We start from the raw sequence: 14,686 nt of genomic DNA, 5'->3' as shown, positions 1-14,686 counted from the left end.
GCACGCTCATTGATGGACCATAGAAGGGCTCGTCATTTGCTCTTCAATGTCCACCACTATAGTTACCCGAGCTTTTTTGGGTTCCAACAGTATCGCTATCGCCACTAACAGGTGATGTGCCCATTAATGCCCTTTATATCACCACTGGCTAATGCATAGTGACATGCATGAAAACCCTAGGTTTGAAGCCCGTCAGTTGATAACCAATATAAATTAGTGATGGACCGTGCTAACAGAAACAACTATCTGAGGCCCACGAGATGGAGGACCTTGTCCATTTACTAATTATGTAAAATTATACTCCCTCCGTTCATAAATATTTTTCTTTCTAGGCATTTCAAATTGACTACACATACGGATGTATGTAGACATATTTTAGAGTCTAGATTCACTCATTTTGCTCCGTATGTGGTCACTTGTTGAAATATCCATAAAGACAAATATTTAGGAACGGAGGGAGTATTAATCACTACATGATTAGTCAATTGTTATTGCATCCAAGGGCCTAGTAAATATCTAAAAATAATAAACTCAGTTTAACAAAGTAAGTTTACACCTCAAGCTCCTTGTAATTATTTTTTATATTCTAGAACAAGAAACTATTAGATATTTATGACAAATATACCTTTGAGATATCTACAAGAATTTTTAAGAATGCATATATAGGAATAAGCGTATAACAAATTAATCCAATGAGGCATGTGCTGTTGTTGGTTTATTATTTTCTCACATTGATGGAGATTTAGTTTAAATATATTTGTATAGGTACACCATATAAAATGCTAAAAACCAATATAACTCTTATTATAAACAGGGTTTAAATCCAACATGGTGTGCATGCATATTTCTCAACCATAGAGATACAATTATAACGTAAATAACACTAGTATTACTATTTAGCAGCATTGTTATTTGATTAACTATCATGTAAAATTATTAAAATTATATTAATTATGAATTATGTATAAAAATGAGTTATATATAAATATAAAAGTTTAGTATAAATATTTATTTTAATTTAACTCTTCAATACACTAGTGATCACACATGTGAAAGTAGTTTTCTACTACCTCCATTCGGGTTTTCAAGTCCCCCCGACCAAGGCGCATGGACCAAGACAGAAAATGTTGGGGTGGGTTGGGTAACTGCGCCAGATTTTTCAGAAGGGCAGCGGCAAACGAGCTTCGCGTGCAGTTACTGCATGCATGCGAATGCTTCGATTTTGCCTAGCACGCGTGCATGCAGAGCAGTACTACCTCCTCCTCCTCTCGTTAATAAAGCTAGACAGCTTGATAAACACAACACTTGCATTGGCTGCATGCAGTTTTGTACCGGCTAGCTTTTCAATGGCATTAACTACCTTGTGGATGAGCAAATAGGAAAGGTTGAACGCTTTGCATGCGGCCTCTTAAAACCGGACGCCCCTACGTTGCTCGCCGGACTAAAAATCCCGGACGGAGGTACTATCAACCTTATTGTGCATAAGTTAATACGGAATTGATGTAAAAATAAAATATGATATAATACAATTATAATTCATCGTTGATACTATAATATGAAGTTGGTTAATCATTGTGTGTATCTTTTATGAATTGGTGTTCTCTAGAGTTTATTGTTTGGCAAACTAAAAATCTGATAGATGCACTCCGACGAAGCAAAGATGCATATATTGAAGTTCATCAAGTGAATGCATGCATTGTTGAGGAAATCGTTAACTGGTAGCTGCTCGGTCGGTTGGTGAGTAGGGGATTAATAGGCTAATCAACACGTTAATCGGCCATTTAATCAATTCATCGGACGATTTATCGGGTAATCAGCTACTCGGGGACCCTATGAGTAGGGATTAATCGGCAAGTTAACTGGTTAATCGGATGAATTCTTGAACAGGGAATGCATGTAAGGGAAAATTAAAAATAAAAAAGTCAGTCAGTTAACCAATTCTGCATATATACATTGCAGACCGTTATGTGTTAAGAAACTTATTAAAATAATAACTTATTAAATCAAACTCATATGTGTAAAATAACAATTTTGGAAGAACAAATCAGTTGAAAATGAGGGAAATTATAACAAAAATTATGCAGGTTCCATAATTGAGAAATGGTAAAGCTAACACACAAAAGTTCAAAATTTCAGTCCAATAGGTAACTGAGCATGATAGGATCTAATTAAAATTTGATAGCTTTATGCCATTTCTCAAACATCCATCACACTGAGGCATTACAAAATATATTTAAACATGAAGCAGGAGAAGCTTTATATAACATTTCATGATATTTCACATGCAACCTGTCCTGAGACTAGTGAGGATATGTATTCATATATCTGGAAATAGTATATATCTATATTTACGTATACTAACTTCAAAGCCCTCGGGTCATTAATTAGAAGGCCTATATAGAGAATCTAAATGAAACAAAGAAAGTTTTTATGGTGCTCTACCTTCCAATTATAGTTTTTTTTGCGGGTTACTTATGAAACCCTTATCTAGAGCAATATGTGTGTACATGCTGAACAATGAAATGTAAGAACATTCTCCTTTTTGTTGATAGAAGTGACTTTTTTTACATGGAGTATTAAAACATGTCCTACATACTCACGGATTCTAGAAGGCACTTTTGTTGGTAATACTTGGTCGCTTAATATTGTATCAAAAATCTAGCAAAGTAACTTTCATGCATTGTTTGAGAATAAAAAAGCATACATAAGTGAATTGATGTGTTGAATTTCAAGTTAGTAGTTGCACTTCAGATATCATTGATGTGTTCTATTTCCCTTTTCTTTTCAAATACATATGTCATATTTAAGCTCCAACGAGACATGTGCTTATCCAAACATATGGGTAGAAGCATGCACCATGTCAAATAACCATGATAGTCAGACAATGAATTATTAAAAATAGAAGTTCCTAAATAAAATTCTCAGACCAAATGATCATAGATGAATCAATGTCATTCATAAAACACTGTTTGGAACATGAACCGTGTGAACATACATGCTGCAAAAAGACGACGATCTCATTCATAGAACACTATTTGGAACATACATGCTTTCTCATTGAAAAAATGACACTAAAGTTAAAATGTTGATCTTTTTACAACACATGATTAGGCATTTGCAATGTCAAGTCTCAGATGCGAGCTAATGAAGGTGGTGGCTAAAACTTACATTCGCTTTGAGGATTATGATAGAAAATGAGAATGAATATAAATTGACACTAACTCAAAACCATCAATAAGCTGCCAACATGGAGATTTCTGAAGAATAATTGATCACTCAGAGCAATAATGGGTTGAAGCTTTATTTTATGGAGGAGACTTACTGGCAACGTTGGAAGAAGATTTCAACCATGACCATGAGCATCTGAGTGGTGGGGCGGGGCCATTGGGGAGCGGCAACAACAACCTAGGTCAGACGCTCGGACCGGAAGTCGTTGTTTTATGCCGGTCGTTGAGGGGAGTGAGGTGGGACACTTGTCGCTGGTGAGCGTGAATGGTGGGGAACGGTGGACTACGTTAATGCATGGAGAGGCCGGAGAACCGCGTACACTTCGTTGCACAAGGTCGGTGCATGCGGCGCTTCCAAGAAGATGTGGGGTAGGCATGTTGACTACGATTGGTGAGGGGATATCAGGTGGTCCGGGGTGTGATTAGATGATTATACATTAATTGGTACTTCCTCCGTCCCATAGTTACATGTTTTTTGACGCCATTTTAGTGTCAAAAAATGTCTTACATTATGGGACGGAGGGAGTATTTAGGAAATAGACTAATGGTATTTGGATGGCTGGGATAAAAGGATCTCACTCAAGTGGCACTTTTTATACGGTTAGAAATTAGTACATGTTCGCAAGAGAATTGTTTGTGCCAGTTTAGAAATTCGGTTTTGGATAAGGTAAAATTCTATAGATTGCAACTTCCACAGTTTAAGAAAACAAACATGCTGAGAGGTAGACATTTGGATTGCAACTTACATCTTGATGTGTCAAGATTTTGTTACACATTTATAATATTATTAACCAACGTGTGGTGCTCTTATAAAGGTGATATGTATTTTCAATTAGTTTTGGAATTTCAATAAACTAGTACTATTAGTGAGCATCATCTTCCTCCCGTAAGCATATGATCGATGTCAATAGATCTATGAGTACTATACATGGTTTCATGACAGCTTCTATCAAGGACGATCGTTCTTTTCACAAGGGATTCATCTTTTTTTAGTGGAAGTACATCACATTTTATGGAGTGTTCAAAACACATGGGATACAAAACACGATGGCAATCTTGTTAACCCTTTCACAGGCACCCCGCATCACTGCGCTATTTAAACATGCCATGCTGTCCCTTAGTTTTTCTTAAGTACCATAAAATTGATCAAAATATGTTGGAGATGCTCTTAGGTACTTCTACATGTGTATGCTAGCTACTGGAGAAGTGTCTATCACACGAACACCATAAACATATCTTACCAATTGCAACGGCAACTGGGACATACCACTTCTTCTGTTTGAGAGGACAATTAGAGTGTAGCATTGACACTTCTGGTTGGACACCAATCTTTTTCTTTTTGAGGAATGGTTGGACACCAATCTCGTCTTCCGTAGGCTACCGCTCACAGCCGGACTAGCACACCACTAGCTAGATAGATCTGCCTGGCCCAGTGCGGCATTTTGTAGACCAGGCTCCAGGGAGACCATTATCTCCAAAACATCGAAAATGGGATTTGTAAGTTTCAGAAAAAATATTTTTTTTGCACAGATACATATAGGTTTTCTTCACATGTCCATAAAGTTCCATTGGTAATAAGTTGATTTGTAGCCTATGCAAAAGAACAAAATCCTGGCCGAACAACAACAATAGAAAGGTCCAATTTATACACGATTTTATCTTTTTTGTGTTTTCATGAAGTACAAACTATACATCTATATGTGTAAGCACAGTTTTTTTCAGAATTTTTTGTGAAGTAAAAAAAATGAAGTCTTCAGAAGAAGAAAAAAAGGGCTACCTAGAGCCCGGACTCTAGAGCGCATTATCGTGCCTACCCCTGCCTATGATATACATACTATTAGTGATAGATGTTCACACCCAAACTACACAATTACTGTCATTGGAGCACCCCTTAGCACAGAGACCACGGGCTCCGCCTCCTCCTCCTTCTTCAAGAAAGAAAGTTAGGGTTCGTGCCTCTTGTCGGCGCCGGCGCAGGTCTGCCTCGTCTCCGGTGGCCCTAGGGCCATGGAGGCGCGGTGGATCCTGACAAGGGCCGGCGGGAGGGCTCCGTTTTTAGTCGTTTTTTCAATCTTGCTAGAGTTTGTGTCCTAATCAGGAAGGCGAGACGACGGTGACTCCCCGAAGATGGAATAAAGGTCTCCCCGCTTAGCTCCCGTTCCGGCGGTGCGTCTAGCATCGTTGGTGGGCGTGTGGAGGTGTGTCTACGGCAGATCTATCATTGGTGGATTTGCTCGGATCTTTTCGTTGTTCGTCTATGTTCCTGTGTTTTCGGTTTGGATCCTTCCGATCTACGTTATTTTTCATCGGCGGCGGTTGCTGTTCTGGGGTGCTGGTCCTATAGGGCCTTAGTACGACGACTTCCCGACTATCTACTACAACTAGTTGTGCCCGGCTCCGGCGATGGAGGGGCGATGACGGCGGCGCGCCTTCGGCTCGCTTCGGTGCGTGTAGTCGTCGCTCGGTGGTCTACGGATCTGGATGTAATTTTTATTTTTGGTGTTCGTTGTACTGCCATGATTGAAGATAAATAGATTGGAAGTTTTTCCGAAAAAAAAAGAGACCACAAAACTCTTGGGAAAAAAACAACGTCAATGGATCATGTGTGGGGGTGTGCAGGAGCGCATTCTTTTCATTACTAAACAGATCGATCCGTCGTCCCACCGAGCGCTGCAGGTCATTTTCACCGCGTCGCGCGACGCTTCAGCACACACAGTCGGCCGCTGCTCCACGAACCGAGCCAGGGGTCACCTCGTTCAACGGGCCGATCAGCAACCAAAAGCCCATGTAGCCTAGGCACGGCCGCACGAGATTCTTCCACCTGTTGCGTGCGTACTCCATGCCCTCGAAAGAGAAAAACCTAAGCCGATCTCCCCAGTCCCCCACGATACGCAGATTTCGCAATTAGGCTCAGCGCTAGTGCGCTGTCGCGTACCTTCCGCTTCGGTTCCTCTCGTCTGCATACTCGCTCAGGTATGTTCTTATGCCCCAAAAGTTGGATCTCTTCATCTTGCCACAAAAAAAAAATTGATCTCCTCATCTACCGGCTGTTGTGCCTCTTAGACGGCATTATTATCGTTTGGATTGTCCCTTTTACTCCTTCCAGTTCGTCTGTTGATTATTCCTTCCGTTTATGTCATGCTAATGGGATCATCGGCACAGGCAGCCCCTTTCTTCCATATTTCCCCCACTGCTCTTGTTAGGAAGATGTGCACTATCAATTCATGACTGTATTTCAGGGCCTCAATTCATGACTGTATGTGCAAACCTATGTGTGTGACAAAGAGATAACTTGTAATTCCATGCATTTCAGGGCCTCAATTCATGACTCTATGTGCACTATCTTTCAAGCTTCAAGATGCATGCACCACAATGTGTATTGTTCTTTTTGAATATTCCACAATGTGTATTTCGTACCCTAGATTCTTTCTCATTTACTCCCAAAGCAATTTCTCATGACTCAACAATATAACCTTTAAGATAGGCAGGCGCGACAACGCGCGCCTTTATGTTCTAGTTAAGAATAGGGAAATACGTACAAATTGGCATATTTTGAAATGGGTACATGCCAAAAACCGAACAAAGCACACCCTAACAGTGCATGCGAAGTACTCCTCGTTCTGGTCCCTCTGCCTAATGTCTTCAAAGCTGGGATGAGCCACCTCGATGTATGTCATATATATGCGTGTTATTGAAGATGCGGCGGTTACTCTCATTTCAGGCATTCCATATGATGTGTATTAGATAGAGGCTGAAGCGCTCCTTTGGTCAGCATCCAAATGCTGCAAATATCCCTCCCACCATGCATCCACCAAGGGTGAGTTGGACACTATTTTTGAAGATAAATGGCCGTCCATCTAGGAGATCACCAACAAGCGGACCATCGAAGTGAATGGGCACTCCAAAACAAAGTGGGTGGCAGTCTCCAGGGCCATAAGGTAGAGCTAACAAACCAGGTCATGCGGCCAACCTCTCACCGCCAGGTGGTCGGTTGTGAGGATCCTGTTGTTGAGAACTAGCCGAGAGAAAAGCCTGCGCTTCGGCTCAGCATGGGCCCACCAAATCTTGTCAGTATAGAATCTTGGATGAGAGCCAATGAATTGCAACAGGTAGGCAGAGCTAGCCCAATATTCCCTACTGACTTCCCAGTTTCAGGAATTGAAAGAACAAGAAAACGGCATACACAATATAAGCCATGGTAGTCTGACCGGCTAGTGCCGCTCCTCTTGTGAGAAGAATCGACTGAGTAGTGTAGCGCCCTACTACACCGGCATGTACAGCAGGGATTTTTCTTTTTGACAAAAAACAGCTAGTGCTGATTTCATTTCATTAAGAGGAGGCCGAGACGCCGGGTTACAATCGTTAGAGGCTAAATATGTACAGCTAGGCAAGTAAAAGAATTAGAAAGGCCTAGGGCTAGGTTTAAATCGTGGATGTGCTGCCCCTAGTCCAGAGGCATCCACATCGCCCCCACAAGGCACCACCAGTGCACCACAATCGCCGTTCCTCACTGATCAAGGAGCAAACCTCAGTGACCGTGGTCACCCGGTGCTTAAATATACGGGCATTCCTCTCCTTCCATATGTGCCACCAGGCACAAATGACGAGGCAGTTGACCTTCTTTCTTTCCTATATGGAGAGAGCCCGGACGGAGTCGATCCACCAGTCTTCAAGGGAGGGCTCATCAGCACTTGGCGGGGTGATTTGGGCATTGAACCTTTGAAGGATCATCTGCCACAGCAATCTGGAGTATTGGCATTGAGCAAACAAGTGTACGGCAGTCTCCGGTTGCTGATGGCACATATTGCAGGTCGGTGTATGAGGCTAGTTCTTCTTCGCAAGTTGGCCAGTTGTATTGCATCGCCCTTGGATGGCAATCCATGTGTGCATTTGGCATTTAGGAGGGGTCCGATAAGACCAGATGAGTATTTTGTGGTTGGTCTTGATCCTTCCCTGGAAAATCATCCGATAAGCAGTTCGAGCCGAGTATTGCCCATCAGTCGTCCACTTCCACATGATATCATTAGGTTGCGTTGGCGAGAGGTTGACTTGGGAAGTGATATTCCAAACATGCACATATCCAGCGAGCACCTGGGTAGTCGGGTTATCCTTGATGCATGTGATCCACTTGGGTCAGCTAGTGTCCTCACGAGCAATAGCTTTTGACCTCTGCTGTGAGAGTGTAGGTGGGGGAACTGATTTTTGAGCAACGCACCTTGCCACCAGTGGTTGTGCCAGAAGGACATGGTGGCTCCAGACCCGATGATGATGTACGACAGGGATTAATTGAAGAGGCTACTCATTAATTAACGGTTGCCATGCAACATGACACAAACCCTAGGTGATGGACTTGATCCATCACGAGTAATGTAGCAGGGAGATCTCCGTCAATCGATCTGGCTCCGCTCCCATTTCCTGATGCCCTTTCATCGTGCATATATACTGATCGGTCCCCTTTTCATAGGCGAACACCACTAACTCCCACATGACGAACACCGGAGTCTGCCTTTGCTCAGCTAGGTTTGTCCTTTTCTTTTTGCGAAGATTGCTTGGTCAGGTTATAGATGTCAGAGCGAGAGCTTGCAGCTTACTAGCCTTCTAGGGCCTTCATTGGTTCATAGGATAGGATTATCATAGAAATAGGAAACTTCTAAGAAATGAAATTACGTGTATCTTAATTTTTATGAGTAGGAATAGAAAAAGAGATGTCATTTGGTTTACATTGTAGAAAATTTTCCATTGAGTCCAGGCTAACGTTTCTTTTCCTTTGAAATATAAAAGATAAAAACCAAACCTATGTAGGAATGGAAAACCATTCCTATGAACCAAAGGGCTCTAAAGGAAAATTTCCTATGAAATTCGTTCAAACCAAGCAAGCCTAGGTTCTCAGCTAAAGTATCTGGAATGAATTAATCAGTAGCAAGTAACTGTCAAAACAAAAACAACAACAAGCAACTGCCAGAAGAAAAGAACCTATCAAGGTTGCGGTGGCGACTACAGTCATGGGAGGAGAAAGGCATCAGGGTCAGGGTGAGACAGAGAGCAAGGACAATCCATTTTTTCTAGTCCCCAAGCCGTAGTCTTAGTCAACAGTAGTTGCTAAGGTGGCATTGCCTAGTCAGCATTGGTTGTGGTCAAAACCGTTTGCCTTGGTCCAAACTGAGTAGGGTTGTTTTTTAGACCTCAAGGTCAGGTGAAGGTGTATATCTACTGGTTTTGGAGTTGAGAGTTTTAAATTAAACCATGCAGTTAGTTTAAGGTTGAAATGTGATTTTTTTCTGTTCAGTATTAGGAAATCAAGCATCCATAAATACAATCTTTTGATAACCCACAATTCTAAATTTTTTTTGGTATCAACCATGTAGGCCAGGATAAGTGGTGCTCCACTTGGCAATGACAGGTTCCGGCCAACATTATGCCGGATGCCGCATACTAGCAGAATCAATCAGGCAAATAGGGGCAGCCGCCTAACTTCAGGAGGGCGCCAGCCATCGGGGATTTGGGAGGGAGAAGATACCGGACAGTCTACTCATCTGCGCGTCATGGGCCGACCTACGATGCCGGATCTAGGTGTCGGTGGGGGAGGAGGATGGAAAGAGGGTAGCACGCGTGTGATTTTCCTTAAGTTGGGAGGGTGGTTTCAAGAACGCCATCGTGATTAATTTGCGAGTGTCAAACATAAAACATGATTTCATTTGTGTCTTTGATGTGTTTCACCGAGAAATATCGGCGCTTGGTTTTTGAAACATATATAACAGTCTTACATGAAAAAAACATATATAACATCGCACGTATGAGTCGCCATTTTTTTCGTAAAAAAATCACAACAAGTAGTTGAGCGGTGAGCCGATCTCCCACACTTGCAAGGATCGTCACCTCTCTTGGGCTGTCTCGCCGGACGCCGCAACCTTATTTGCATATGTCATATGGTCATCGCTATCGATTGATCATCAGATAGACTTGGACAATGGTGAACTGTTGTAGGCCTAGAGCTTGAGCTTGCCACCGTACTCCTCAGGGAGCTGGGACTCGTCGATGGCGTCTCGAAGTGTGGCATCAAGGTCCCTATCAGCGACAAACACAAACTTCTTCTTGGTCTTGTCATCGATTAAGGGGTACACAATCTTCCACGCAGCCATGAATATGTAGGGCACGTGGATCAGGAACACGCGGCCCAGCCGCTCTGGGTAATAGCTCTGCATGATGTCCAGCCCCGCCAGGTACCCCCGGATGTCGCAGTTCGCATACCCCCATCCCTTCAGGTCTATCACTGCCGCAAACTTCTCCTGCCCTGCCGGCAGCCTATAACGATTCAGAAAAAGCCATCAGTTAACCACTCGATCGATCAACTGTTAGATACTCCCTCGGTAAAGAAATATAAGAGGGAATAGCTAGTTAGCACACTGAATGCATGCAAAAATGGCTGATCTATGTGGGGCATATACCTGGTGCAGATTTTGTCGAAAACATAGACCACATAGCGCTTGAGATCTTCGTGATCACGCCGGACAGGGAAGTGGCGCCCACCATAGAGATACGACATGGGGCGACCAAGACGGTCAAAACCTTGGTGGCGGTCCCTTCCCTTTGCGATCTCACCGCGCACCTCGTCTTCGGAGATGAAGCCATGGGGCTTGGTGACACGCTTCCAGGCAAGATACCGGAGAAGCATCGCCGATGCCTTGTTGATGTTTTGGTCCCGGGCACGTAGGAACCGCCGCAGTGCAAAGTCATCCTCCTCCTGCACGCGAACGATAGTGATAGATGAACAAATGGATCATCATCCAGGTGTACATACGTGATTGGAAAGCAGGTTATATGAGGATGATTGACAGAGAGATGCATCTATCAAGATCGCTAGGTGGTTTATGAACCTGGATGTAATCTTTACTTGTGGAGTTTTTTTGTACTGCCTTGACCGATGATGTATAGATCGAAAGTTTCTCCCGTAAAAAAAAGATAGAAGTGCTAGATGGAATAACAAAAGACTGATGAACCAGCCGTACGTCCTCTCCGGGAAATAAATTAACTATGCATCTAGGGTGGTGTGTGATTGAACTGGTCGATCACTGCGGTGTGATTGAACGTAGTCGTTCGACAAATTGAGGAGGAATAAGGAGACGATTGATATATATGTTGCGGTACCTTGGCAGAGGGGTCCTGTGCCTCGACGACCTCCCTGAGCTCCGCCACCTTCTTCCACTCCGCCGCGTCGCCGTCGCCGCCATGGCCGTGTTGGCGCTCATCAGTACCGCAATCCATAATGATTCCTGCTGCGATGGTGGCGCTCGATCTGCTGTGTTGGTGTGAGCGTGGCGGGAGGATGGATCGGTTCTTATAGCCGGAGAAGGCTTGGCCTTTGGGGTGTAAGAGGCAGAGAGAAGGGTGATCAGTTGGACTGTGAGTGAGTGAGTGAGGTGTCCCACTCCCATCTACTTCTTGATGGTGTATATTGATGGATTGGTTGACGCTGAAATGGACTTGAACCTGCTAGGAGTAATCTCCAGCTTCAAAGGACACCGGCCGGTCGGCAAATCAAGATTAGCACTAGCTGACTCCATGTTTCAGAAAGCAGAAGCGCGTACGCATCAACTTATTTACCGCCCATGACACTAACATCATCATAGTAACTTCTCTCGCCAGTCGCGTAAGTAGAACGTACAACACTTGCTTTCTTCGTAATTATAATAAGGAACTTGGCCACTTGGGAACTTAACAGTGAAGGGTAATGGCGGACGGAGACAGTACGCCCAAAATAAAACAAAACTACACATAACTGTCCACTCCTTTCATTACTACTACTCCGAGAGAGAGAGAGAGAGAGAGAGGAGCAGATGCTGTGAGCACTGATGTGAGTGAGTGTACTGTTCCGTCTCCATCCTCTGTTATTAACCCAGCTACAGGCGGACACGGATTTGATGGGCATGGTTCCACGCGCATCCCTTGTGAATAATAAATTCGAAACAAATATTATAAAAAAATAAAAACCTGAAAAAATATTGTAACATACATAGTTGACTGGTATACCCGCGTATGAAATTTCACAAAAAAAATGGCATTCGTGGTATTCTAGGCAAAAATGACAAAATCGAAGCTATATTAAAAACATTGTTTAATGAATAGGAAGGCCCCGATTGTATTTTCTTCACTAAGAATACCACGGATGTTATTTCTACATCAAACTTCCCATGTGAAAAGAATGGTCGACCAAGTTTGATATCCCAAAATTGTAGAATTTTTAAATTTGTCTACTATTTTTTTTGAATTTACTATTCATGCGGGTGCACATGAAACCATGTTCACCTTTGTATTTTCGAGCTACATACACACAAGTTTGTTTTACTGCACTTTAGCTAGATCATAAGCGTCATGTACGCAAGTTGGTTCAAGCCAGAAACGTGCTATGTTCACGTTGTGGCTGAATAGGCAGTAGTGTTTGTTTACTTCTGTAATCGTGTAAGATTCACCACGATGTGTGCGTGGGGATGGCACGGGTGTAACGGATCGCGGGTGATCAGTTTGTTACGAACTGAATAAAGGAAAGAGCAGAAAAGACGCAGTCAGTTGCGCGTCGTAAAACTCTGTCTCCTCTTTGTTTTCCCTGTTCATTCGTGTTCTTCAGAGTTGAGACTGAATCCACCCTCGCGTGTGTGTGTGTGTTGATCTGGGCTGCTCTAATATCCTCGGCAGGAAGGAACCACTGAAACGGACCGCATACCCGTATGCCGGTATGTGTCTCCTATCTTCTTCAGAGCCCATCCAGTTAGACTTCATCACTGACAGTGGCGGAGCCAACGCCCGGCTAGCCTGGGCACTTGCCCGGGCTCACTAGCTACATGCAAGCTAGCGATGGCCATGTCACAACGGGAAAAGTTGTCATCCCACCGTGGTTTACCTGGGCAGAAGTGGCCGAATGAGCTTCCGTTTGCTCAGTTCATGAAACGAGAAGGCCTACTAGTGTAGTAGTAGCTGGACTAATACAATAGATTAATGGGTTAATTATGGTTTACTTGCGCGTTTCCTTCTGTAATGGGCTACGTAAGACATGTGGTTTGGCTCATCGGCTGTTGCTTTCTTTACCGAAAAATGCTAGAGCTACCAGAGCTTTTTACTCTCTCAAAAAAAGTAAGCTTTTTACTCCCTCCATTCCAAAACAACTGTCGTACTTTCAACCCAAATTTAAACTAAAAGCATGACACTTATTTTGGAATGAACAAAACAAAAAAACAAAAAGCTTTTTACTCTCTCTAAAAGAATGTAAGATTTTTACTCCTTCTGATCCAAAATAAATGTCGTGGTTTTTGCTCAAATTTATTTGGAACGGATGAAACTTACTTCCACACTAACCAAATGCCTCCTCTAAATTTCAGGGTGGGCCGACCGCCTCATTAGTGTCCAATTAAACGCTGTCAAATCGCTCCCTAACTCCCTCCACTTCGTAATTACATGTAGGTGTAGCAAAACTCGTTTACTTGAGATGAGACACAATCGGTCAATCGCTCCACCCCTCCGCGACCCTGCCTGTTTGGCTATTCCTGTTCAAGATGGCACAATCCTTGGTTGATTTGAGAAATGGAGATGGATCAGCCGCGAGTGGAGGCTAGCATGGGTGCGTGCCTAGCAGCTGGTGGAGCCGTAGCGGATCCGTCCGATACTCCGAGGAATGACTTGCATCATAGCCGGCTTATCCCTTTCTTCATAATTAGATGAGATTGCTAACTGATTTTAAGAAAGCGAGACTTGTAAGGGCTTATTTTGAGGTCAGGGTGTGGGTAATTGGTCACTGGTGACGATTCTTCGTGATTGTAGTCTTTTGTCTAAAGATTTGTTCTAAATAGTTGATGTTAACTTCAAATTTTAAATTATATAATTCGGAGATGAGGAGGTTTTGGGTTAATAGACCAATCACTCCAAATGTGAATAGAGTGTAATCGGAAACAGAAGTAGAGCCACAGCCACCACCTAACGTTGCCAATTAGTTCAATCCAAATGAGATTGAGCATGTTCCAAGAAAGACAAAAAATTGTTAGTATTCTCCTAATATCCAACACATAAAATATTAATAGAATTTCTGGTTCAGAAATTTGGTGTCATTTTATATGTTGTACTTCCAAACACCCAATTTTCTTTCACCTAAGGCTCAAACTTGCCCAGGCTCCAGAAAAGTTCTGCCTCCGCCACTGGATGACACGTCAAATAGATCTTCAATGGCTGCTTTAGTTGAGGAAGGGAAACTACTACTTAAGTCTGGACGTGATTACTCTATAGCACATGTTAGGAGAAGCCAAAATAATATAGCTCATGCTTTAACACAAAAATGGGTAGATCATCTACTCGCACGGCCGCCTGGCTCCGTCATGGCCCAAATGAAATTGGCACTCTTTGCCAATAGGATTGTAATGAACCACCTTGATTGAAATGAAATTAATATTTTTTCACAAAAAAATGAAGTTTATTTG

The 14,686-nt window shown here is 42.9% G+C and overlaps 1 protein-coding gene across 1 annotated transcript; it reads right to left on the bottom strand.

Annotated features, from left to right (window-relative positions):
* Positions 1-9,899: 9,899 nt before the first annotated feature.
* Positions 9,900-11,569, bottom strand: LOC125553172 (phosphatidylinositol transfer protein 3-like). The gene is made up of 3 exons (XM_048716956.1): positions 11,373-11,569; positions 10,673-10,968; positions 9,900-10,529 (listed from the first exon to the last, which is right to left on the bottom strand). Exons 1-3 carry the CDS (start codon positions 11,487-11,489, stop codon positions 10,214-10,216), a joined length of 729 nt encoding a protein of 242 aa, XP_048572913.1. The 5' UTR covers positions 11,490-11,569; the 3' UTR covers positions 9,900-10,213.
* Between the last annotated feature and the right edge of the window lie 3,117 nt (positions 11,570-14,686).

This window comes from Triticum urartu, chromosome 4 (genome assembly GCF_003073215.2).
Source record: "Triticum urartu cultivar G1812 chromosome 4, Tu2.1, whole genome shotgun sequence".
Classification (NCBI taxonomy): domain Eukaryota; kingdom Viridiplantae; phylum Streptophyta; class Magnoliopsida; order Poales; family Poaceae; genus Triticum; species Triticum urartu.
This window is presented reverse-complemented; position numbering and strand designations above follow the sequence as displayed.